At 35.7% G+C, this 24,419-nt stretch overlaps 2 protein-coding genes across 2 annotated transcripts; one reads left to right on the top strand and one right to left on the bottom strand.

Annotated features, from left to right (window-relative positions):
* The first annotated feature begins 5,069 nt into the window (after positions 1-5,069).
* LOC112514679 (myosin-2-like) lies at positions 5,070-20,555 on the top strand. The gene is made up of 24 exons (XM_025121274.1): positions 5,070-6,056; positions 6,679-6,780; positions 6,876-7,019; positions 7,112-7,262; positions 7,643-7,670; positions 7,757-7,925; positions 8,000-8,063; positions 8,772-8,785; positions 8,881-8,965; positions 10,569-10,672; positions 10,750-10,888; positions 11,553-11,671; positions 12,364-12,516; positions 12,617-12,706; positions 12,832-12,909; positions 13,435-13,590; positions 15,066-15,254; positions 16,429-16,634; positions 16,723-16,858; positions 17,481-17,610; positions 18,063-18,176; positions 18,614-18,729; positions 18,817-19,029; positions 19,663-20,555. Exons 1-24 carry the CDS (start codon positions 5,643-5,645, stop codon positions 20,197-20,199), a joined length of 3,651 nt encoding a protein of 1,216 aa, XP_024977042.1. The 5' UTR covers positions 5,070-5,642; the 3' UTR covers positions 20,200-20,555.
* Positions 20,556-20,941: 386 nt separating this feature from the next.
* On the bottom strand, positions 20,942-22,986 carry LOC112514318 (chlorophyll a-b binding protein 13, chloroplastic-like). Its single transcript, XM_025120722.1, has 3 exons — positions 22,838-22,986; positions 21,631-21,792; positions 20,942-21,547 (listed from the first exon to the last, which is right to left on the bottom strand). Exons 1-3 carry the CDS (start codon positions 22,973-22,975, stop codon positions 21,038-21,040), a joined length of 810 nt encoding a protein of 269 aa, XP_024976490.1. The 5' UTR covers positions 22,976-22,986; the 3' UTR covers positions 20,942-21,037.
* Between the last annotated feature and the right edge of the window lie 1,433 nt (positions 22,987-24,419).

Genomic DNA, 24,419 nt, shown 5'->3' with positions numbered 1-24,419 from the left:
TGTTGGGTTCAAGATTAGTGCTTAAATGTTGTATTCAAGTTTCTCCATTTACTTAGTTTTCTTGTAATTAGTTTAGCATTATTTTCTTTAGTATAAATAGTCTTTTCAGTGTATTCTGTAATTACAGATTGATTACATCATTAATCAAAAAGGTGATTTGACAGCAAATATTCTCTCTCTCTCCAATCTGTATTGAATTCATATTCTGTTCTTGAGATTTAGTGAAGATTGCTTCAAGATTCGTATGAAATCTGGACTTTTCAAAGGTCCATGATGCAAAATCATTCATATGATTTTAAAGCCATTAAGAGGCAAAAAAAAATTTAATAAACAAGATTCACCTCTTAACGATTCAGATGTTGTCTCTTAATGAAACTATTAAAAAATAAACAAACAATCCCTTAATATATATGCTAACTGATGTGTTGTGGGTGTTGCCCTTTTTAATATTAATCCCCAACTTGGATATTTATTTCTATTAATTTAATTAAAATTATATATATATATATATATAAGATTTTAAATTACATACATTTATTATAGATACTTTTATGAAACTATAAATTGTAATAATTTTTCATCATCACATTAAACATAGTTTGAGTGCAAACAAAGTATGATCACAGCCACATTTTGGTCCTTTAGGTGTGAAATTACGAGATTACCCCTAATGGTCATGCTTCCCACTTATTTTGGGGAGAGGGGTAGGGATGGATAATGAATTATGTATTCCACTTCCACATGGTAGATTGGAAGAGGAATGATGACATGTAACTTTTAAAGTGTCCATCCATCCACATGCCAATGTTATGTGACCATCACTACCATTGCATTTAAATTACTAATTTGCCCCTACCAACATCATTTAATTACACATTTGTCCTTCACTAACATTGCTTTTTCCCGCTTTATCAAGGATTAAATAGCAATTAAATAATTATGGACTGTTTGACAATTGATGAATGATTTGGTGAAGAATGATTAAGTGGCTTTCGTGATATAGTGTAAAATGAAATATAATTGTTTGGTAATTTCTTACAATGAAATTAAGGGCCTTAATGGTTAAGAGAGACTCAAAATATAAAATTATTCAGGTGTTTTATAACCATTAAGAAACAGGTTTTTTTTTGGTCAAATAAAATTCACATCTTAACGATACAGAATGAAACTATTAAGATGTAAACAAACAATCCCTTGTATTGTTTAAATATTATTTAAAACGATGTATCACTTAAGGGCATTTTTAACAGGTGGGTCTTAGACCGTTACATTATCACATCAGTTTGAAAAAATTGGTTAATATTATTGTGAGAAAAAAAGAATGAACTGACTCCACCCATACTTTTAATAATTAATTAATTAATAAATTTACTTATTTACTTTTATTGTTATTTAAAGTTATAAACTATGAATCGATACATGATTTTGATTAGAAGCTTTATAGAATATCAGAAGGATACTCACACAACGTAGCGAGGTAAATTTCAATTCTAATGTTTCGTTTTTTTTTTTTGTCTCAGTCGATGTTATAATATAATTTTATATGATTTTGAGAAAACGATAATGTTTTTATTTTTCATAAAAAATAAATATGAATATATCATAAAAAATTAAAAAAATATTGATATTAATACCAAATTAACTATTTTAATTTTTTTTTTAAATTTCTTTAATTTATTTTTTATTATTGGTTTAATAATATATTTTTTTTATAAATATAATGTTCAAGTATTTTGTCAGAAGTCAATAATTATCATGATTATATTTTACATTTTTTATATTTAAAACGAGATATTTATCTTATATTCAATTATGTTTATCTGCAGATAGTTACACGAATTTAAACATGAAGCTTTAATAAGTTGTACTTACGCAAAAACACTTATAATCTTGAATTTTAAGTAATATGCATCAATGAACATTACTTCATGTATAAAAAATGATTTTTAAGAGTTTTTATTAAATATTTTATAATATATTATAGATATAGATAATTATAAATCCATAAACAAGTATAAAGATGCTTTGATAAAAAATAAGTTATTTTAATTAAATTAAATATTAAAAAAATCCTTTTTGGGAGACAAATGGAAAGAAAATAGAGGTGGGGATGTTGGGAACAAAGTAGAAGAGATAAAAGGAAAAAAACAAGTACCCCATAAATGTCCAAACACAAAATTAAGAGTACATTAGTTTTGCAATTATTATTCCACAATTATTTATTTTTCTTTCAAAAATAATGGTTTTTACATTTTTTGATTTCATTTCATAACTTATATCATTTATATAATCAAACAGTTGTTTTTCATAAGATGTGCATCAGTGCATGACCGATGCCTATCAGTTGTAAGGTGTATATTATACTGGTTCAACGACCGTTACGGATAGGTAAACTGTATGTCCCAATGAGTGGCGAGCAGTGCATAGGATCAAATATCATACCTTATACTTACTGTATAAGGATTTTCATCTGAATCTATCTATCTATCAGGTCAGTGTTGCGGGGATAGTCGTGGAGAGTACTTTTTTGTAATAACAAAGCAAACTAAACATATCCAGTATATCTTACTTAAAAGTAGGAGATGGAATGAGTGTTAGGTTGTTTGGTTGACTTTTTATTAAATTTTGTATGTATAAAATTGTCTGTGTGGATTAATCTGTTTGTATAGATTGAATTTTGTAAGCCTTAAGATATAATAAACCCACACCACCGATCAACTTGGCTGATATTTCTTTTATATGACCATTAAAGATGTTATCTTTGTAATTTGTTTTGTGCTATCGCTTAATATAAATTTCAATCCAACACTGCTTATATATATATATATATATATATCATGTGAGAAGTTAAACATTTTACAATAATGCAAAAAGTTTCAATATAATATACAAAACTTATGTATCATGTGTGTAATCATATATGATATTGAAACTTTTCGTGAAAAAATTGACTTCTTGTTTGAAGTTGACAATGCATATCTATACTATCTTATAAACCAAATTTATCAAAAGTTTTAAAAACAATTTTAATTCACAAAGTACTATACATTTATGCATAAAGTCTTGCAAGTTTTAGAAACAACTCATAATGATTAAGTACTACTACTATATGCATTAAGTCTTAAAATCTTTTAATATACGATTAAAATAATATATAGTGCAAGTTACCAATGCACTTTATTATTACATTTTCTTTTCATGTTTCCAAAATACTTTTGACACATTTCACTCATGTATTCACCCTTTCATACCTCTATGTCTTCTCCCCATCCCCCAAGGTGAGATCCAAACCGGTATTCACCATGAGTTATTAAAAGTTCTCTTATTCACCCCCATTCAATTGTTCTAGAACTCTCGGTCTCGCTCTCGATCTCTTAATTATTTGCTCTTGGTGTAAATCATATACATTTGTGGAGTCGTTTAAATATGTTGGATTTTAAACTGTCATACAATTTTTTTCATCGATAGACTGTAATTTGAATCATAACTCTTATTTATTCAAATTGTATAATATGTAAAAACAAGTGTAACTTATATTATCGTTAAATCTTATATAATAAAACCAATGAAACTTAAAAATCGTTAAAATTTACGACTCCTACCATATTGCGGAGATATACAACTAGTATATTTATACTAGTAAGGTAATACTCATTTATGCTAATATTATATTAAATTATATGATAAATAAAAGGTTTTGAAAAAAAATTATTTAAACGTAAAGCACGTCTACCTGCTTCAAAGTCATAGGGGTATAAAAGTCAAACTTCAATATATTTATTTTAATTTCCACAATTTCAATTTAGTTGTTAAAAAACGAGCGAGTGTGCATGCATGATTGGCTTCAAATTTCAAAAATTCCTAACGTGTCCTTTTCAGATGCTAATTATTTCCAATTTTCAAAATTTCAAATATATGCTTGAATATTAATTATTTTTTAAAAAATAATACTAAATGGAATATATAATTTAACACAATATTATTAAACTAATGTAGCGGTTAACATATACTTGGTTTAAATCATATTTGTTTTATATGTATTCGATTCACAATATAAATATTTTTTAAATAAAAAAATGGTAAAAAAGTCTTACATTGTGAACCAGATACATATGAAACAAACACACTGCATATTAAATATTATACTTAAATGGAAAAAGATCAAGTGAAACCCAACTTAATGTATAAGTTCTCACCGATCTCATAAATTTTGATGTTCTCAAATGATTAAACCCTTTTAGATTAATATCTTCGTTTTTTTATCAACTTTTTCATGTTTGAATCAAAACAGGCAAAGATTTTACCACTGTCAATTTTACAATTTACGGATTGTACTTTTTATAAATAAAATATGATTTCAATAAATCACACATCGTGTCTATTTCACAAGCTGATAAGAATGGAACCAATTTAATTCAGATAAAGTAAAATAGGCGACTAAATGCACCCTATATATTGATTTCCTCATTGTATACATCAACATTAGAGCATCTCCAACTGATTTTCTGTAAATTCTAAAAAACAGATAACCAAAAGTCAAAATCTCTTAAAACATATTTTTGTTGTTTGTTTACCTTTTAATAGTTTAATTAAGAGGCAACATCTGAATCGTTAAGAGGTGAATTTTGTTTGGCAAAAAAAAAAGTTTGTATTTTAATGGTTCTAAAACCCTCTGAATGATTTTGTATCATGGATCTCTCTTAACCATTAAGAGCCCTAATTTTATTGTACACAATTACCAAACACTGATATTTTATTTTGCACTATATCATGAGAGCCTCTTAATCAATTTGCACAAAATCATTCAACAATTGCTAAACAGCCCCTTAATATTTTCGATATATTATGACATTAAAAAGGGGCATATAACAACACCCTTGAGAGGACAAATTGGTAATTTCACAAGCCAATCATCATGAACATTAACGTTAAAATTACACTGCCACTATGTTTATCTGGGTGCCGAATTTTACCCTGAAATTCTATTTCAATCCGAGCGGTTTATCTCAATACGGCAACCCGCGCCACCATCACCCTTCTTGAAAAATTCAAAATTCCCCTTCAAGAATCAAACAAAAAATCATTGTGGGTTTTCGATTTTTGTTTTCAAAATCAATTCATGAGTTTGAAACAACCACGCCAGGCTTTTCGAAAAGCTTATTTTTCAACGGATATTTTTGTTTCCATGCCATAAATTCATCATTTCTGGTTTGATTTTGGGAGCAGAATTCATCGATCGTCGTCTAAATCTTGTAACTCGTGCTTTTACACAGTAGAAAGACGGAAGACCCATCGATTTTGGCGTAAAACCCACTTCCACTATCTTGGATTTTGGTTTTCAAATTCGTTTTTTCAATCGTCAAATCCAGTAAATTAAAGGGGAAGCTTGAGTTGTTCGGATTGGGTTTTTGTAGCAGGGTTCGGAAGAATTCAATATTGGAATTCGAGAAATTAGGGGTGTTGATTCTTTTTATCTTTTGATAATCGATCTCGATTGGGCTAATTAGGGTTTAAAGAGTTTTTCAACAATGTCGTTATCATCGGCGTTGTTCTAATTTTGAAGCAAAATTATTCTAGTTTATTCCTTAATCTAGGGGTTTTTTGAATTCAATTGGAGCGTGGTCTTGTAATTTTGGGGAAAAATGTTAGTTTCGCCACTTTCGGTAACTCGGAGTTCTTTGGAGGAAATGCTCGACTCTCTTCGCCGGAGAGATGAGGCCGAGAATCAAAAGGACTTGCCGCCGGCGTTGCCGTCACGGCCAACCTCCAAGGCACGCCTCCCTAAGCGGCTGCTGCCGGCGAAGTTTGATATGGAATATGTTGCACCGCCGGATACTACTACCAGCAAAAAGCAAGATGTTAAATGTATTAGTGAAGGTGGTTCTAATTTTGGCCGGAAAAAAGTGAAAGAAGCGGCGGCTGGTGGTGAATCACCGTACACCATGACGCCGGTAATTGAACAGAGATTGGCGGAGAACGGTGGTGCCAGCCTTGCCACTCCGTCTACGTCACCGGAGGCTGAATGGGACGATAGTATTGGATATTTCGTTAAGAAGGTAAATGTTCACTATTCACTTGTAAATTTACATAGTTATATATTGCCTTTTTTGATCATGTATGAAGCGATGGATTGATCATTTTCTATAGTTTTTTGGTAACCTTTATGGTTTTGTAGATTGCCATTCTGACTTATTACTTCAACTGCTTCAAAGTTTCAAACACCTCTTATCCTGTTTTCCGATTCATTGGTATATGAGCAAATGGATATGTCACAAATACCATGATGGACATGTGAAGATAGCTTATATAATGCACTAGATTTCATTCTTTTCTGTGTCGGTTTGCTTGCTGTTTTGTGTTTGGAAGTGCATGATCTTTGTAGTTTGTTAGTTTTTAGTTCTTTTACATACGATGACTAAATCCGTTGGTAAATACTAATGCCTGAAGTGGTTTGTTTCTGATTCATCAGTAAATGAGCATAGGAATATGTTACAAGTACCACGATTCACATGTGAAGATGTCTTATATAATGCACTACATTTCATTCTTTTTCGTGTCGGTTTGCTTGCTGCTTCGTGTTTAGAAGTGCACAGTCTTCGTAGTTTGTTAGTTTTTATTTCTTTATATACAATGAATAAATCCATTGTTAAATACTAATCCTGAAATGGTTTGTTTCAGAAACTTCGAGTATGGTGTAGGCCTCGGAATGATCAATGGGAGTTGGCAAAGATCAAATCAACCGTAGGTGAAGCCGCCACCGTCATGCTTTTGGATGGAAGTGTGAGTCTATTGCTTAAGGCAAACCTTTTTTTAGGTAACACCTAAAAGACCGCCCCCATTTTGATCCTTATTTACTACTATTGTCATTTCTGTAGGCTGTGAAGGTATCTACCGGAGATCTCTTACCTGCAAATACAGAAATCCTCGATGGAGTAGATGATCTCATTGAGCTTGGTTATTTGAACGAACCATCAGTTCTTCATAATCTCCAATATAGATACGCTCGTGATGTAATTTATGTATGTATATCATCCACATCTTATTATATTTGCCCACATAATTGTCTTCTTGTGGCCACCTTTTTGGCTTAGATGTTGGTTTGCTTTTTCAGAGTAAGGCAGGGCCCGTCCTATTAGCAATCAATCCTTTCAAAGATGTCCAAATTTTTGGAAGCGATTTTATCACAGCTTATAGGGAGAAGATTTTGGACAACCCGCATGTATATGCTTTGGCTGATACTGCATATAGTGACATGATGAAACGTGAGTGGCAAAAATAATAAAAAAGTTTTTATGGATTATATCGTATTGGTTAGCTTTAGGGGAAAACCGCAAAAAATGAAAAACTGAGGAACACCCGGGTAACGTTCCTCAGGCAGTATGTACATGTGCATACAAGTAATTCCTAAGCAATTTGTCTGGTATGCACATGTACATAACATGCACACGTGCATAATCCAAGAAACAACTTCAATTAATTGTATGCACATGTGCATCCCGTCTAGATGAATGGTTACCGGGGTGTGTTCCTTAGTTTTTCATTTTTTTGGGGGTTTTCCCTTCAACCTTCCTCTATCTATATTATATATGCATTGAATCATTTGATCAAAATGTTAATACTCTTTCCATGATGATACTTGCAGATGGTGGAAATCAGTCTATTATTATCAGGTCAGTATTTTGACTTTCGGCAATTATCACAAATCACAATGGTGCATGTTATATCTCATTTTTTACTTGCACCCGTTATTGTATAGTGGCGAAAGTGGATCTGGAAAGACCGAAACAGCAAAAATTGCAATGCAGTATCTGGCATCCGTTGGGGGCGAAAATTGTGAGATGGCATGTAAAGTAATTCAGAGCAGCTGTATACTGGAAGCTTTTGGGAATGCAAAAACGTCCAGGAATTGCAATTCCAGTCGATTTGTGGGTTCTATTCCTAGTGGTTGATTGCTAGAATTCCCTGAACGATATCTGATTTAGAGTTTTGTGCGGTGCAGGGGAAATTAATTGATATTCGTTATAGTGCAGAAGGGACAATATGTGGTGCTTGTATCCAAACAAGTAAGTATATTTACTGTGCAAGGGTGCGTTTGGGTATGTGACAAGGTGCGACTGGACTCCAATGGGCGGCAGGGGAAGACCTATTAAGGCCTCAGCGGGGTCCCGTGCACCCGCTCAAACCAATTTTTGCAAGTAGAAATTTTTTTGGGGGTACGAAAGGTGCACCCACTAAACTTTGAGGGGTGCTCTGGGATATTAGAAAACCGAAAAGAAGTCCCTCGAAATCAGCCGAAAAAGCTTTAAAAAATCCTTGAAATCATCCAAAAAACTTAAAGAACCCCTTGAAACAGTGGAATTCGGCTAAAAATACATCAGGCGACTTTGATCCACCTTAAAGGTGCACCCGCTCGGCAAAAATTATGGGTCTGCCATTGCAGGGCGGGCGAGAGTCAGGTAGGTGATGAAAGAATAATTTGACATCGTAGTTTAGTAATTTACCAGTCTCGTACCATCTCTCTTGGATTTTTATTTCATCTATTTTGGTGAGATAGAAAAAAAGCATTTTTCCCCCACTCAGTCCCGTCAAGTCCTGGTCTAATTGTTGCATCAAACGTGGGAAAACAAGTTTTTGTTCTGTAGTGTTACGCGTACCAAACTCACCCTAAAGCCCGTTCATAGTGGTTGATCGCTATTTTATTATGACTTGCTGACTTGGCTTTTGTTTTGATATGTTCATGCCAACATCAACATCTGCGACATTACAAACAGTTCTTCTTGAGAAGGTATTTTCTTTTGTAGTATTAGTTTCTGTTTTTGAAAGTTTGATCTTTTATTCTCGTTTTCTAGAGTGTTAGTAAGTAATTTCGATATTGTTCAGGCAAGAGTGTCTCAAATATGTCGTGGAGAACGTTCGTATCATATCTTCTATCAGATTTGTGCTGGGGCTCCATCTGCTCTAAAAGGTTATCTGCTTTCGATCTTTTAATTATGCGGTTTATATAATTCTTTTACTTGTTGGCAATCAATGTAGGATAGGCGAATTGTTTTGGAAAATGACCTTCTGACAGATTTTTTATTATACATGTATGACAATTGGCGGATCCGAAGTCAAATAACCTCTGTGTACTGTATGAGGTCTGGATTAAACGGTTTCGTGTTTCATTGAAAATACTTAGTAAAACACCTTTAGCGGCGGCAAAGAACAATTAATCTGACTAAATTTAACAAGCATTCCAAAAGAAACGCCAAACTTAAATAATGAAATCATCAAAAAACACTAAAATTACCGAGAATTACGACACCAAATGCAGTGAGTGGGTCGTTGGAGTTAACAATGGCAATGTTTTACTAAGGGGCCGTTTACCAAATACTTACCCTGTAAGCGCTTATCGGTAAAGTTCAACACTATCACTTGCTTATCGAACGGCATCATATGCAACAATTTACCCGGTAAGCGCTAACAGTGGTAAGAGTTGTCGCCCTCACTTTCCGGGTAAGACTCTTGGTCCTTACCATATTCATCCGATAAGGTAACGTGACTTGGTAAGCGCTTACTCGGGTAAGCATTTGGTAAACAACCCCTAAGAATTCAAACCAAATCAGAAGCATAATGGTTAGCAAGATAAATAAAATTTGCATCTTTTTATAAAACCCAACAATTAGCAAATAGAAAATCATATAATAACATGATAAGTTTATTCATTAAGGCAGCAAGATGAACAACATACAAAGGGTTGGGGGCATGATTGAAAAAGTGTTGGGGGCGTTACAGAAAATTAGGGCTAAATAAAAGAATTTTCAGCTCTTCTTAGCTTATTTGCTGGGGGCAAGTGATCCCTATCGGTCAAAGGTAGGTCTGCCCCTGTATATGACCTTCTCACAGATTTAAGAACTCCCATGCCTAAAAATGTCCCTTCTTTAACACAAGAATGCCTCAAATCTGTCCGAAGGTTATGCATTTAAAAAAACTAGAAGGGTACTAGCACAATGCAGCGAGATACATCTCGATTTTAATGTTTCGTTTTTTTTGTCTCGGTCGATGTTATAAAAAATAGAAAAAAATATTGATATTAGTACCAAAATGACTTTAAAATTTCTTCTTTTTTGTGTATTTATTTATTTCATTTTTTTTGGTTTAATAATATAATCTTTTACAAAGATAATAATTAAGTATTTTGTTAGAACTCAATGATTATCCTAATTATATTTTTTATATTTTTTATTTAAAATGAGATGTTTATCCTCTATTTGATTATGTTTATCTGCAGTTAGTTACACGAATTCAAATATGAAGCTTTAATAAGTTGTACTTATGCAAAATTTACTTGTAATCTTGATTTTTAAGTAATATGCATCAATAAACGGTACTTCATGCATAAAAAATGGTTTTTAAGAGTTTTTGTCAAATGATTTATAATATAGTATAGATATGTCAAAAGGTTATTCTCCAAAATAGGTTGAGATGTTGAAGTGGATAGTTGGAAATCTGTAAGCTAGGCTTTTTGACTGAATTATTGAAAACTATACCTTCATTATTCTCAGTTTGACCATGTCTTCCTTTTACAGATAGACTGAATTTAAAAATGGCAAGCGAGTACAAGCTTCTCAATCAAAGTGGGTGCTTGAAAATCAATGGTGCTGATGATTCCCATAACTTTAAGATGCTAATGGTAACTTCAAAACTTAGTCTCTGAAAGCCTCATGGGCCAATGTTATTTTCAATGAGAAACGTTATATTTTTGAGCAGGAAGCCTTTGATATCCTTGGAATTCCTCGTGAGGATCAAGAGAATGTCTTCGAATTGCTTGCTGCAATCTTATGGCTAGGGAATATTTCGTTTGAAGTAATTGACGAAGAAGAACATGTCAAGATTGTGGCTGATGAAGGTAGATTCTTACATTTAGTTAATGCTATTGTAAGAACCCACATCGGTTGGAGAGGGAACTAAGGTTGCCTTATAAGGGACTTGAGACCTCCTCTACTAGATACGTTTTAAAACCCCGAGTCCAGGTATGGACAAAGCAGACGATATCGGGTATGGTTGGTCTGGGATATTTCTAACCAAACTTGTTCTGGTCTTAATATAAGACCGGACATCTAAAGTCAACTCCTTGACTTGGAAACACTAGGAGAGATTCTTGGTAAGGTTTTGGCGTAGTGATATATGAGCCATAATGCCAATCTGTCTTGGTTTTCTTCAAGCAATTGTTGGTTTAGTTTCTTTTTCAAAAATGGGTAATCCCAGGCTTTGCCCAGATTAACCCCATGGCAAGTCGCGACTGTAGGCTTCGCCCACAACCCGGTTAATCTAACCACATATGTAGATGGCAGAATTCGAACCCGGGTTGATTTTAAAATGTTGGTTATTCAAGTTTCACTTTGTTTATCCGAGTTTCATTTTGTGAACTTTTTTGGTGCATTTTGATTATCTCTTTGTGCCAATGAGATGGTCTTATCTCTTATGATTACAAATCAATGAGGTAAAACATTAATGATAGATATGACCAGATAAAATGCATTTTTTAACTTATAGTTTTTGTGTATTTGAAGCTAGTAGAAGTTCTGCTAGATTGTTGGGCTGCAAGGTGGACGATCTCATGGTGGCTTTATCTTCCAACAGCAACCAGCCTGGAATGGATGATATTACCGAAGCATTGACATTGCAGCAGGTATGTCAACCGTCAAGATCTTATGCCTCTACTTACATATATATATATATACACACAGCCATATATATGTATATATATAGTGGGAGGTTCAGGGGAAAACCCCCTCAACAAATGAAAAACCGAGTAACACCCTGATAACCATCCATCTATATAGTATGCACATGTTCATACAAGTAATTGAAGTTGTTTCTCTATTTCTATGCACATGTGCATGTTATGCACATGTGTATACATGACAAATTACTTAAAAAGTACTTGTATGCACATGTGCATACCGTACAAATGAACTGCTACCAGAGTGTTCCTCAGTTTTTTGTTTGTTTGTGGTTTTCCCTTGAACCTGACCCATATATAGGGAGGTTCAGGCGAAAACTGCCAAAAGAACGAAAAACTCAGGAACAACACCTTGGTAACGATTCATCTGGACGGTATGCACATGCGTATACAAGTAATTGAAGCCGTTTCTTGGTTTTTATGCACGTGTGCATGTATGCATACCGGACAAATTGCTTACAAGTTACTTATATGCACATGTGCATACCATTCAAATGAACGTTTACCCAGGGTTTCCTCAGTTTTTCATTTCTTTTGCGGTTTTCTTGAACCGGACCTTATATGCATATATGAGGTTATAGATCTCATGATCTCAGCACCAAAGATTGTAACATGACTGTTGATTCTTTATTGTTTAGGCAATTGATAAAAGAGATGCATTGGCACAATTTGTTTATGAGAGCTTGTTCAGTTGGCTTGTGGGAGAAATTAATAGATCACTTGAGGGAGGCAAGCAACATACTGAACGGACCATAAGCATTATAGACATGTATGGATTTGAGTCACTTCAGGTATAACTTTTGTGTATAATGCATTGGCACAATTTGTTTATGAGAGCTTGTTCAGTTGGCTGTATCCTCTCATATGACAGGTTCATTTCTCTATTTTCAGAAAAATAGCTTCCAACAGTTCTTTATAAACTATGCTGATGAAAGGCTGCAACAACACTTCATTCGGCATTTATGTAAGCTTGAACAAGAGGTGAGAATTACGGGTCTTTTTGTCTTTCCCAGCCACCTTTCGAGGAACACATACACACACACACACACATATATATATATATATATGTATATATATATATTAATTGCTGCTGCTACAATTATCAGGAGTACGAATTGGATGGAATCCACTGGAAAAAAGTAGATTTCGAAGATAACCAAGAGTGTTTGGATCTTTTTGAGAAGGTATCAATTTTGAGCGTATTCATGCATTTTATACAGAATCCCTCTAGTGTTGCATAGCAGTTGATTCTCTTTATGATGATAATACCCAAAGATCCTCTTTTTGTAAATTACTCCGTCCGTTCCAAAAATATTTTAGTTTATCTCAAAATAAGTGTCCACTTTCAAAAATATGTACATACTTTCCAATTCTACCCTTAATTATGAGATGGAGAAATTCATTAATCCCTCTGTTAAGGGTAAAATTGTCATATTGTTAATTAAAAAGTGTAACAATCTGTTTGTCCCAAAATAAGTGTCCACATTTCTATTGAGATTTCTTTCCCAAACTAGGTGTCTACATTTCTATTTTAGTTTGTCTCTAAGTAAGTGTCCGTTTTCAAAAATAAGTGTCTACTTTCCAATTCTAATCATAATCGTGATATGGAGAAATTAATTACTTTCTCTATTGTTAAGGGTATAATTGTCTTTTTTTCTCCTAACCAAGGTATAATTGTCTTCTATTTTGCATTTTTTAATGTTTTGCAGAAACCTATGGGGATAATATCGATACTCGATGAGGGTTCGAAATCCTCCACAGCCACAGATGTGACCTTTACCAATAAGATTAAACGGCACCTGAGTTCTAATTTACGCTTTAGCTGTGAAAGAGGAGTTTTTAGGGTTCGCCATTACGCCGGAGAGGTTAGATTTGGTCCCTACCTTTTTGTCTATTCATACTTGCATTCTTTTTTCACATGGTTGCCTTCATTTGGATTAATGATAAAGCACAACGCAAATGGAGTTGTAGAAAGAATTGCATTATATGTGTGTGTATATATATATAGAGAGAGGGAGGTTCATGGAAAACCCCCAAAAAAATGAAAAACTGAGGAACACTCTGGTAACCGTTCATCTGTATGATTTACACATGCGCCTATAAGTAATTGGAGCAGTTTCTTGTTTTCTATGCATGTGTGCATGTTATGCACATGTGCATACCGGACAAATTACTTGCAAATTACTTGTATGCACATGTGCATACCATACAATTGAATGGTCATCAGAGTGTTCCTCGGTTTTTCATTTTTTTGCGGTTTTCCCGTGAACCTGACCCTGTATATATAATACAGATTGTTAGTTTGGACTTGTAACACTTTTCTTCTTTTTGTTTGTTTGTTAATTTATATGTTCTCTTAAGGGCAATTTGCACCAAAAGGGAACTAACTTTGGCTTCATTTCTATTTTGGTGAACCAACTTTTAGAACCTTTATTTTGGGGCCTAGAAGCAAACATGACAAACAATTTAGAGTCCGTGTTAGAGATGCACAAAGAAGCTCGAGTCTGAAGCCAGGGCCCAGGCCATGCCCGGGCTTTAAAACCGTGGTCCGAAAAGTCTGGCCATGCCCAAAAAGCCCAATTGGGTCTATTTTTACACCCAAAGCCTGGGCCCGTCCCTGGAAAAGCCTGTTTTTTTTGCTTACTGAAAATGGGATTGGAAGGCGGTGAGGGGATATGCACCAAAATGGAACCAACTTTGCCTTTATTGACAACCAATTTAGGGTCCGTGTTAGAGATGCACAAGAAAGCTCGAGTCCAAAGCCTGAGCCTAGGCCATACCTTATAGCCTGATACGGCTTAATTTTTCTTCAAAATGCCCGTATAGCCCCGAAAAAGCTCGATTGGGCCTATTTTTACACCCAAAGCCTCTTAAAGGATAAGAGTTAAAAGTTTCTAAATCCGTAATGATAGAAAGTATATTGTCCAAGCAGGCATACGTATTGACAAGAATGTTGTTCATCATGACAGAACAAAACATATGGAGATTGACAGGCACTTCATTTCTAAAAGAAAGGGAACAATGGAGTCATACAAACTCTAACCAAGTCTCTTCCTATAAGCGGCTTTGATGAATTCAATTCGAACCTATGCTTTATAATACGATGAAATATATATAATCAGGATTTTTGTTCGTTTGTTTTTTATATGTTATTCATTTCCCTTGGATAACGGGAAGTTGTTATATTTTACATTATAAATAGGAGAATTTGACTTGTAATATATAAGATAAGAAATATATCATCTCATATGTGCCAACATTTCGGAATTATATTATTACTAGAATGATGCACACTTTTGATAATCAATCGTTGTGTGACCAATCAATGAAATGTGTGCAGGTTCAATATGATGCTACGGGATTCTTGGAACGGAGCAGTGATACACTACATTTCAATACCATCCAACTCCTCTCGTCAAGCCGTAAGAAACTCCTAAACATTTTTGCCTCTGGTGTGATGAATCCGTCCCAAACAACTGGGCTGGCTGCGTCTGATTCACACGAGCAAAGTGTTGGGGCAAAGTTCAAGGTAAAGTTCTTTGCCACCTGCCTTTCTTTCGTGCATACGTGCTTCTAAAGGATATATGTGTTAGAGGCGGACCTAGAATTTTTTTGTAGCAGTGGCACAAAGTAATTACTATGATATATAATTTAAATATAGGGCAGATTTAGGGAAAAACCGTAAAAAATGAAAGATTGAGGAACACCCTGGTAACCGTTCATCTGGACGGTATGCACATGTGCATACAAGTAACCATTCATTTGGACGGTATGCACATGGGCTCACAGCTTATTCGGTCGACTAAACATGGCTGTTTGGTAGTTCCTTAATGATATAGAAAGTGATTTATTTAGTAAGCTTCTAGGAGGGAGGTTTATGCAGAAAGCCAAGTTTTTTCCAAACCCGCTCCTCCCAAATAAAAACATGCACCTTCCATCTATGAAAACACCTTCCCAAACATAAATCTTCACAACCCATACAAACAGATTAATTTAGACATACAGCTTTATCCACAGATTCCACACAAGACTTGATGGCAAACCAACTAAACAGCCCCTTAAGCATGTGGCTGGTATCCTTCAAGATAAACAATCTATCGTGCTTTGTTTGGTACGTGGGACAAGATGGGACAAGATAGTACAAAAATTTGTTATAGTGAGCAGGACAAAAATGCATTTTAACAAAAATAAGGGAGATGAGACAAGATTGCTAAATTACTAAACTACCCATGCCAAATTAAAACCCTAAATAATTCCTTCAAGATAAACAATCTATCACTTTTTTGTCCCTTTTTTTTTTTGGTGTGACCTGACATTAGACCCGGACCGGACGGGACTTGAGTGACACAAAAATGCTATTTTTCTGTCCCACCAAAATAAATCGAACAAAAATCAGGGTGACGAGACAAGATTGGTAAATAACTAAACCACCCATGTCAATTTTAAAACCCTAAAACCTTCAAGAATTCTTTCACCCACCTACCCCACCCCACCCCACTCTCACACGTCGGGTCCTGTCTGTGTACCCTAAGGGAGTCTAATATTTCTCCATGACTCCATGTGTAATTTTGAGCTATTATGTTACATTATACACCAGGGTTTTTACTGTTTTCTTGCTTGTGTGAATGGCCAATATGGATTTTTGCATATTTGAGCATATATATGCTGTCAATTCTTATAATAATCTTTTTTGATGCTTACAGGATCAATTGTTCAAATTGATTCACAAGTTGGAAAATTCGAAGCCGCACTTCATTCGATGCATAAGACCAAATACCAAGCAACTTCCGGGAATGTATGAAAAGGATATTGTCTTGGAACAACTTAGGTGCAGCGGAGTTATGGAGATAGTTCAAATATCAAAATCCCGATTCCCAATACGCTTAACCCATCAAGAATTTGCTACTCGGTAAAGAATAAAGCCTGTTACCTCATTATGCCCGTGTTGATATACTTAACAATTTGCTGTCTTTTAATGTCTTCATGGATTTTTTCAGGTTTGGATGTCTTTTGTCAGAGAATATTATTTGTATGGATCCACTGAGTACGTCGGTTGCTATTCTGCAGCAGTGTCGTGTTTCCCCACAAACATATCAAGTTGGATATACGAAACTATTTTTCCGAGTAGGACAGGTGAGTTTTTTTTTGTGTTTAGAGGTGTTTGTTGCTTGCTTTCCGTTCCGTATCGTGAACTAGGAGGCGTTTGGTTCGTTTAATTTCGATGAACTTGAAATTGCCAATTACATTACAACGTTTGGTTTGGATTTCATCATTCCATCATAATGGGGAAGGAATTGAATTCCACTCCAACTAAATTAATATATTTATAGTTCAAGAAAAAAAATTCAAAGAAAGGGTATTTTGGTCATTTTCATCATCTCGTTCCAATTTCTCTGTAAACCAAACAGATAGATTCCAATTTATTACATTTCCATTTCCTGCCAGCCGAACATTTGGTCGAACCTGATAACATTCCATTCCAATTTCTTTTACATATACTGTTCCTTCAAAAAACACTCTGTTGCAAGTGCTTTCCGATAAAAAATTACCATTAAACGTTAAATGTGGCAAGGGTAGGCCTGGAAAGTACGTAAATTCAGTTGGTAAGTGAAACAATAGTGTTGGCCAGGTAGGTGCTCGGTCAATACCTTCATTCAGTCAGACACATGCTGATTGAATCAGCAGCGGTCAGCAGTCGTTAAACAACCTCTTAATCTTGCATGTTTGTTTTATTTCTGCAATTTGGTGTGCATAGGTTGAAGTATTGGAGAATTTGAGACAACGGGTTCTCGAAGGCACGTGTGAAGTGGAAAACATTGTCCTTGGTGGCCGAGTTCTTCTCGACTTCCATGAACTGAAGTTTGCAATTGTGACATTTCAGTCATGTAAGAAATACACTCATTGGTTTTGTTCTTTTTCAGATACCCATTTCCCGTTTTATGTCTTATGTCGTCAAGTTTGTTTTTACCTCCAAATAATCTGTATAGAACTTGTTTTTATGGGCTAAAATACTATTCCCTCGGTCCCAAAATAAATGTCCACAATGAGAAAGGCGCATTGTTCTAGAAATTTGTAATAATTACACTATTTAATTAACAGAATGACAATTTTACCCTTGATAATAGAATGAGTAATGAATTTCTGTGTCTCATAATTATGGATAGAATTAGTAAGGAACTTTTTTCTGTTACAAAATAGTAACGTAGACATTTATTCTGGGACGAAGGGAGTACATTTTCTTTCTATTTTGGGCATTCTAGTTTCGAGAATATTATTATGAGAACCTTTTGTTCGATAGGAAAGCATGACTATCTAAACGATTAATGTTTTCATGCAGTTGTTCGTGGTGAAAATGCGAGAAGGGAGTATGAGGTTCTAAAGAAACTGAATCACCAGCTTGCACCAAGTTCACTTGATGAGCATTTGACGGCAGTTGTACATCTACAATCAGGTATTTGTCGTTTAATCATTTGGGGTGTGTTTGGTAGGCGTATGGGACTAGACTGGTTTGGACAGGCAAGGGCGAGGTGGGCGGGTGAAAGAATTCTTGGAAGGTTTTAGGGTTTTCATTTGGCATGGGTAGTTTGGTAATTTACCAATCTTGTATCGTCTCCCTGAGACAAGGTTGTGTACTTTACTGTCATATCCTGCTCCATCCCGGTCTAATAGGACAAGTTTTTTACTGTCATGTTCTGCCATGTCATGTCATGTAATGTCCTGTCATGTAGCCTGAAGTGGGACAACAATTTTTTGTACTGTACTGTCCTATCCTATCCCAGTGCTATGACGTGGGACAAGTTTTTGTACTGTCTTGTCCCGCATACCAAACGCACCTCAATGTTTAAACAATTGCCGACTTGCTTAACCAAACATCCTTATTTTTCACAGTGGTTCGGGGGTGGTTGGCCCGAAGGTATTTCAACCACTTGCAGAGATGGAAGAAATCAGCTCTCGATAGTTCAAGAAGCAGGCGAAAGTCTCGCTGTAGAAATTCTGAATCGAAGGTACTTTTATTTATGCATCGGTATTGCAGTTTCTCGTTTTTTGCCGCAGTCTGCGTACACACACATAACTCTTTCGTTGCTGTGTAGGATCTGTCGGAAGAGAATATACAATTTTTGCCGCAGAATGTTGAAGAGCTGCAAAGGCGAGTAGTGAAAGCCGAATCGTCCCTGAGCGAAAGAGAGCAGGAAAACACGGCATTACGGGAGCAAATACGACAATTTGAAATACGGTGGTTAGAATACGAAACGAAGATGAAGGCGGTAGAGGAGACGTGGCAAAGTCAGATGGCATCTTTACAAGTGAGTTTACCTATTTATCGTTATAATTGCTTCGGGTGTTGTAGACACTATCAGATAATGTCAAAAAGAGTAATAAGACGTTTATTTCAAAAGTGTCATATTTTTTTTTGTTAAGCCGCCCAAAAACGTTCTATCAACTTATTGTAACACTTTTAGATGGACATACAATTCTTTGGTCATATAAACTTAAGTCTTATAAAGCAGTCTATTATGACATTTAGGGGATTAATATGTCTGTATTCATTGAAAAGATTTTTGTTTGGTGATTTTTTTATAGATGGAAAGAGCGTGTTTCTTAATTGGTAAGGGCAGTTTGGGAAAAAACATGGCTTTCTGCATACAACTCCCCCTAGAAACTTACCGAATAAGCCACTTTTTATATCTCTAAGTCACTAGTAAACAATCATATATATAGAAGATCCAAAAAATTTTGTGAGTTCTATTAAGCTCATTAAGCTGCTAACGAACAGACCCCTAGACATATTTGACGTCCTATAAAGCTGATTTTGTTGTAGTGTGGGATGTGTCATGAAGATTGCAACATCTCTTGTTTTTGAAATTTGATAAAACGACCAGTTCCGTTTAGAAACCGGGCTCATTTCTATTACTTGTCGGTGGTTTCTATGGTTGCAGATGAGTCTTGCGGAAGCCAAGAAGACTCTCGGTGCCGACATTTCCTATGAGCAACTTGGAAGACGCGACCGATCACCGTCGCCCCATTGTTATGATTCCGAGGATAATGTATCGGGAACTCAAACTCCCGTGCAAATCGCTCCCCTTAGAATCGGGAACAATCGACGTGAAATCAACGGTGTTGTTTCCGACACACTCGATAACCTAAACAAGGAGTTTGAGCAGAAAAAACAGATTTTCGATGAAGATGCCAAGGCAGTTACGGACGTGAAACCCGGACGCCCGCCTTCTACGAAACAAATCGAGGAGTACCGAACCCTGAAGCGGAAATTCGAGACGTGGAAAAAAGAGTACAAGCATCGGCTACGAGAAGCCAAATCAAGACTCGTGAAGGGTATAAATGCCGAATATGGTGGCGATTTCGACGGTAGGAGTAACAGTGGCGTCGGCGGTAGCATCGGCACCGGCGGTGATAGGCGGGCGAGAAACTGGTGGGGGAAGTTAAGCAAGAGGGGTAAAGAGCGGCCACCAGTGTGAAGTTACATACTTTCCGTTAAGCACATGTCGAAAATATTATCTTCAAGAGCTGCTAAAAGCGTCGGCATGCTTGGAACCTTGTTGCCGGTGAGCGTTTCTGGATCGAGAGAGGTGGACCCGGTGATTTGTGGATCGTTTTTTGTGGCACCGGTCGAGGGATTGGCTCCTACCCACACGGCTAGAACCGTGGTTGCGTTAGGCTCGTGGTGTGGCTGATCGAACCGGTTGGTCGGGGTCGGTTTGTGTATAAAACTAGATGGTTCGACTTCTTTGTTGTTTTCTTGTTGTGCTATATGGAACAGAGTTGTTGTGTCTCATGTAATTGGGATTTTTAGGACTCTTATTATTTAATATCATTTTACATGGTTTAATCTTTATTTCCTTTTATTTTTAATTTTTTTTATTAACTTGGATATCCAACCCGCTATGCGAGCCGATTAATCTCAGGGTGACCACCTGCTTTGCAGATAGCCCGGAGTCACCGCATTTGAACCTCCATGGCCACATGGAGATTTTTATTCCTCCTTGGATTTGAACCTGAGACCTTTTGGTGCTTTTGACCTTTGGAACCAAGCTCAAACCAATTAGGCACCACCCTTGTGGTTTATTTTAAATTTTTTGGGTTCAGACTCTCGTTACTCTGCTTTCGAGTGAGATATATATTGGTTTAAGGTGGTTTGATCCGTCGCTCGTATTCCCCCTTTTCCAAGTTCCGTTTGTTATTTGATGTCGGTTCGACGACTTCTTTCAACACACGGATCGATCTACTACTTTGAGTTTGGAAAAAACCCGGTTTCGGGTTCATAAAATATACATAACAATTAACAAGTCGTAAAACTTATGAACCAGGCACAAACTTGGTGGCATAGACCCACGCATTGTTAGCCACAGGGTTATCCAAATGGTCCAAAAGGTTCTCCAATGGTCCCTTTCCGGTCACTATTGCTTGAACGAAGAATCCGAACATTGAGAACATTGCTAGCCTCCCGTTCTTTATTTCCTTCACCTTTAATTCGGCAAATGTTAACGGGTCATCCGCAAGGCCCAAAGGGTCGAAATACTGACCTCCCGGGTAGAGGTTGTTCCCGTCTCCGACACCGTCGAGCCCGTTGATACGGAACCCTTCAACAAGGCCCATTAAGATGACTTGAAAACCGAGGACGGCTAATATGCTTTGGGCGTGGACGAGGTTAGGGTTGCCTAAGTAGTCTAGACCGCCTTCGGAGAAGATTTGGGCTCCGGCTTTGAACCAAACGGGCTCCTTGAAATCGACTTTCAACCATTTTTCGAGGACTTCTGGGGTGATGCATCCCAATGCTCCGAGCATTGCCCATCGGCCGTGGATCACCTGAAAACGGTTGTATGATGGTGTCTTAGGATTCGTCTAGATTGAAGTTAACGTTGTATAGCTAATTTGACGGGATGAATTACCTCAAGAGCTCGGTTCTTAGCAAAAGCCTCGGGATCGGCTGATAAGCCAGCGGTGTCCCAGCCGTAGTCACCTGGGAATTCGCCGCTCAAGTACGATGGTGTCTGAGCCGAAAAGGGTCCCAAGTACTTCACACGGTCCGGTCCGTACCACAAGTCATTTCCCTGTTGAATTTCAAAACATAGCATCAATTTATTGAAGTTGATCTGGTAGCCATGTACGGGTGTTAACGAGCGAGTCGAGTAGCAGATTATTCTAACTCAACCCGAGAAAAATAATATTAGGTTCAACCTCGAATATTTTTTCAAAGTTCGAGATCAAGCTCGATGCTCGTTTCACAAATTTGAGTTATACATTATACTTAGAATTCAAGTTGTATAAACTCGTTTACGGGCTCAAACGCAAGATCGATTAACTCGTTTATTGTCTTGAGGTCGATTTTTTTTATCTTGACTTTGTGCATTCTGAACATATGATCATATTTAGCTCTGGCTTGGAAACTGTCTGATTGAATGGCTCGGCTCTGTTCAACTCAAAAATTTAACCAAGCTTTTGAACGAGCCTAGTCAAACATCGGTGTTACAGAGCTCAACTCATTAACTTAAACAAGTTTTATTTTGTATCCGACATCGAATCGAGCTCGAAAATTATTAAGCTCGAGTCCGAATAGCTCGTTAAAAGCTCGAATCATTTACACCCATGTCTATACACACACACATATACATATATATATATATATATATACATACACACAAACACACACACACATATATATATATATATATATATTTTAATCATTTGAGAACTCCAAAACATGAGATCCCTGAAAACTTTCACCTTAATGATTTGTTTCACTCGTTATTTTTTCATATTAGTATGGTATCTAATTTATCGATCATTGTATATGTGTTTCACAATGTATTTGTTTCATATATATTCGGTTCATATTGTGAACCCTTTTTAGGTGTACTTTTTGTTTCACAGACACAACCAAAAAGTTTCACAATGTAAACCAACTACATGTGAAACAAATATATGTTAAATCACTACATTAAATTTTAGCTACTACTGAAAAAAAAAAATCAAAAGAAATACCACATGATTCATCAGTTCTCCGGTTCTCAATAATCTCACTATTCAGAGAGATTCATAAAGTCCCTTTTATATATATATATATATGTATAGATAGAAAATAGAGATAAAGAATACCATGGTGAATTTGGCATTGACCATGGAGACAGAGTCTCTAAGAGAGTTGACATTGGAGGGTCTGGTTTGACCCAAGAATGGGGTGGCTCTGACAACAGTGGTGGAGCTTGCAGCAGTTGTTGCAGCCATGGATGCCATTGATGATGGAAAGGAAAAGCTTTCAAAGAGTTTGGAAGTAAAAGTGGTAGAAGAAAGGGTATGTGTAGGCATTTGGGAATTTACAGACTTGTGGTTCATATTCAATTATGGGTTGGTGACAAATAAGCAATTTCATATCCACCAATCACATCATTTCTAATTATTTCTCATATCTCCATTTCATATTTTCCCTATCCTTTTTTATCTGTAAATGGATTTGATATGGTATCTAAGCTTTTTATTTATTTATTTATTAATATTGTATATTAATCAATTATAATTAGAAAAATTTATATAAATAGTTAAAGTTGATAGGTGGTTTCAGAATTCTTATGTAGAAACCTTACACATTTGTGTAAAGATTCAAAAACCAAGGAGAATAAAAATCCCATTGTGGCCGCGGAGGTTCAAATGCGGTGACTTCGAGTTATCTACAAAGCAGGTGGTCGCCCTGAGATTAATCAGCTCGCATAGCGGGTTGGATATCCAGGTTAATAAAAAAAAAAGATTCAAAAACCTTACAACATGCGTAAGAAACCAATCCTTAAGCATATATGTAAGCAATCCGCGTAAGGATCGACTAAAAAATGAAATTGGGTTAGAAAATGGCTAAAATGTGGAACCCACTTTGTTGATTGGTTATTTCTATCAATTTCCCTTATAATTGGTACGTAAGATTTTATACCGTGTAGCAACCAACTCTACTTGGTACTAAGTTTTTTTTTTTTTTTTTTTGTTAGCATTGGTTTTATACCAACTTCAAATACATATATGAAAACTTGTTATTTTGTTCAAATTTTTGAGTTTCTAAGTAACACGTGTAATGCTTAAGAGTTTTTAATTGTAACAAATATAACTTATAGACATTCTAACGTTCAGAATCAAATTACATAAGTCGGTACAATGGTACTACTGTATGGTACGCGACTTCCAATACCGTGTACCAACCAAGTTTGCATAACTCGTACGGTATTACCAACTAATTGCAATTGATACCTTTATATCTAATTATGAAAACTATAAGGGCTGATTATGAAAGTTTTCTGAAAGTGTTAGGAAGGTAAAATGTACCCATATACGAGGTATGAATAGAATTCACCTTCCGAATTTCATATGTTAATTTTTTGTACACATTGTTATGTTTATTACTCGTCGAGCTGATCGATAGTATCGATATATATATATATATATATATATATATATGTAACAAGGTCTTCAAAAAGATTTGACCGTCCGTGTAAATTCAATTGGTACTACCATACCATGTGAAATTGGTTGGTACTGGTTATTAGAAATCCTAAACCACGATACTACCATATAGTACCAACTTCTATATAATTATATTAGAGATGCACAATGCCCATGTTTTTTTTTTATTAACTTGGATATCTAACCCGCTATGCGAGCCGACTAATCCCAGGACGACCACCTGCTTTGCAGATAG

This window comes from Cynara cardunculus, assembly GCF_001531365.2.
Source record: "Cynara cardunculus var. scolymus isolate 2C chromosome LG 6, CcrdV1, whole genome shotgun sequence".
NCBI classification, from domain to species: domain Eukaryota; kingdom Viridiplantae; phylum Streptophyta; class Magnoliopsida; order Asterales; family Asteraceae; genus Cynara; species Cynara cardunculus.
The sequence above is the reverse complement of the archived record's forward strand: the minus strand, read 5'-3'. Positions and strand labels throughout refer to the sequence as shown.

Bases quoted from the DNA above. Each gene is read 5' to 3' on its own strand.
- LOC112514679 (XM_025121274.1), top strand. From the start codon at position 5,643: ATGTTAGTTTCGCCACTTTCGGTAACTCGGAGTTCTTTGGAGGAAATG. The intron at 7,671-7,756 runs GTCAGTATTTTG...GTTATTGTATAG, and splicing joins AATCAGTCTATTATTATCAG to TGGCGAAAGTGGATCTGGAA. The intron at 15,255-16,428 runs GTAAAGTTCTTT...TGATGCTTACAG, and splicing joins GTGTTGGGGCAAAGTTCAAG to GATCAATTGTTCAAATTGAT.
- LOC112514318 (XM_025120722.1), bottom strand. From the start codon at position 22,975: ATGGCATCCATGGCTGCAACAACTGCTGCAAGCTCCACCACTGTTGTC. The intron at 21,793-22,837 runs GTATTCTTTATC...GAAATTCAACAG, and splicing joins TCAATGCCAAATTCACCATG to GGAAATGACTTGTGGTACGG. The intron at 21,548-21,630 runs GTAATTCATCCC...AACCGTTTTCAG, and splicing joins CTAAGAACCGAGCTCTTGAG to GTGATCCACGGCCGATGGGC.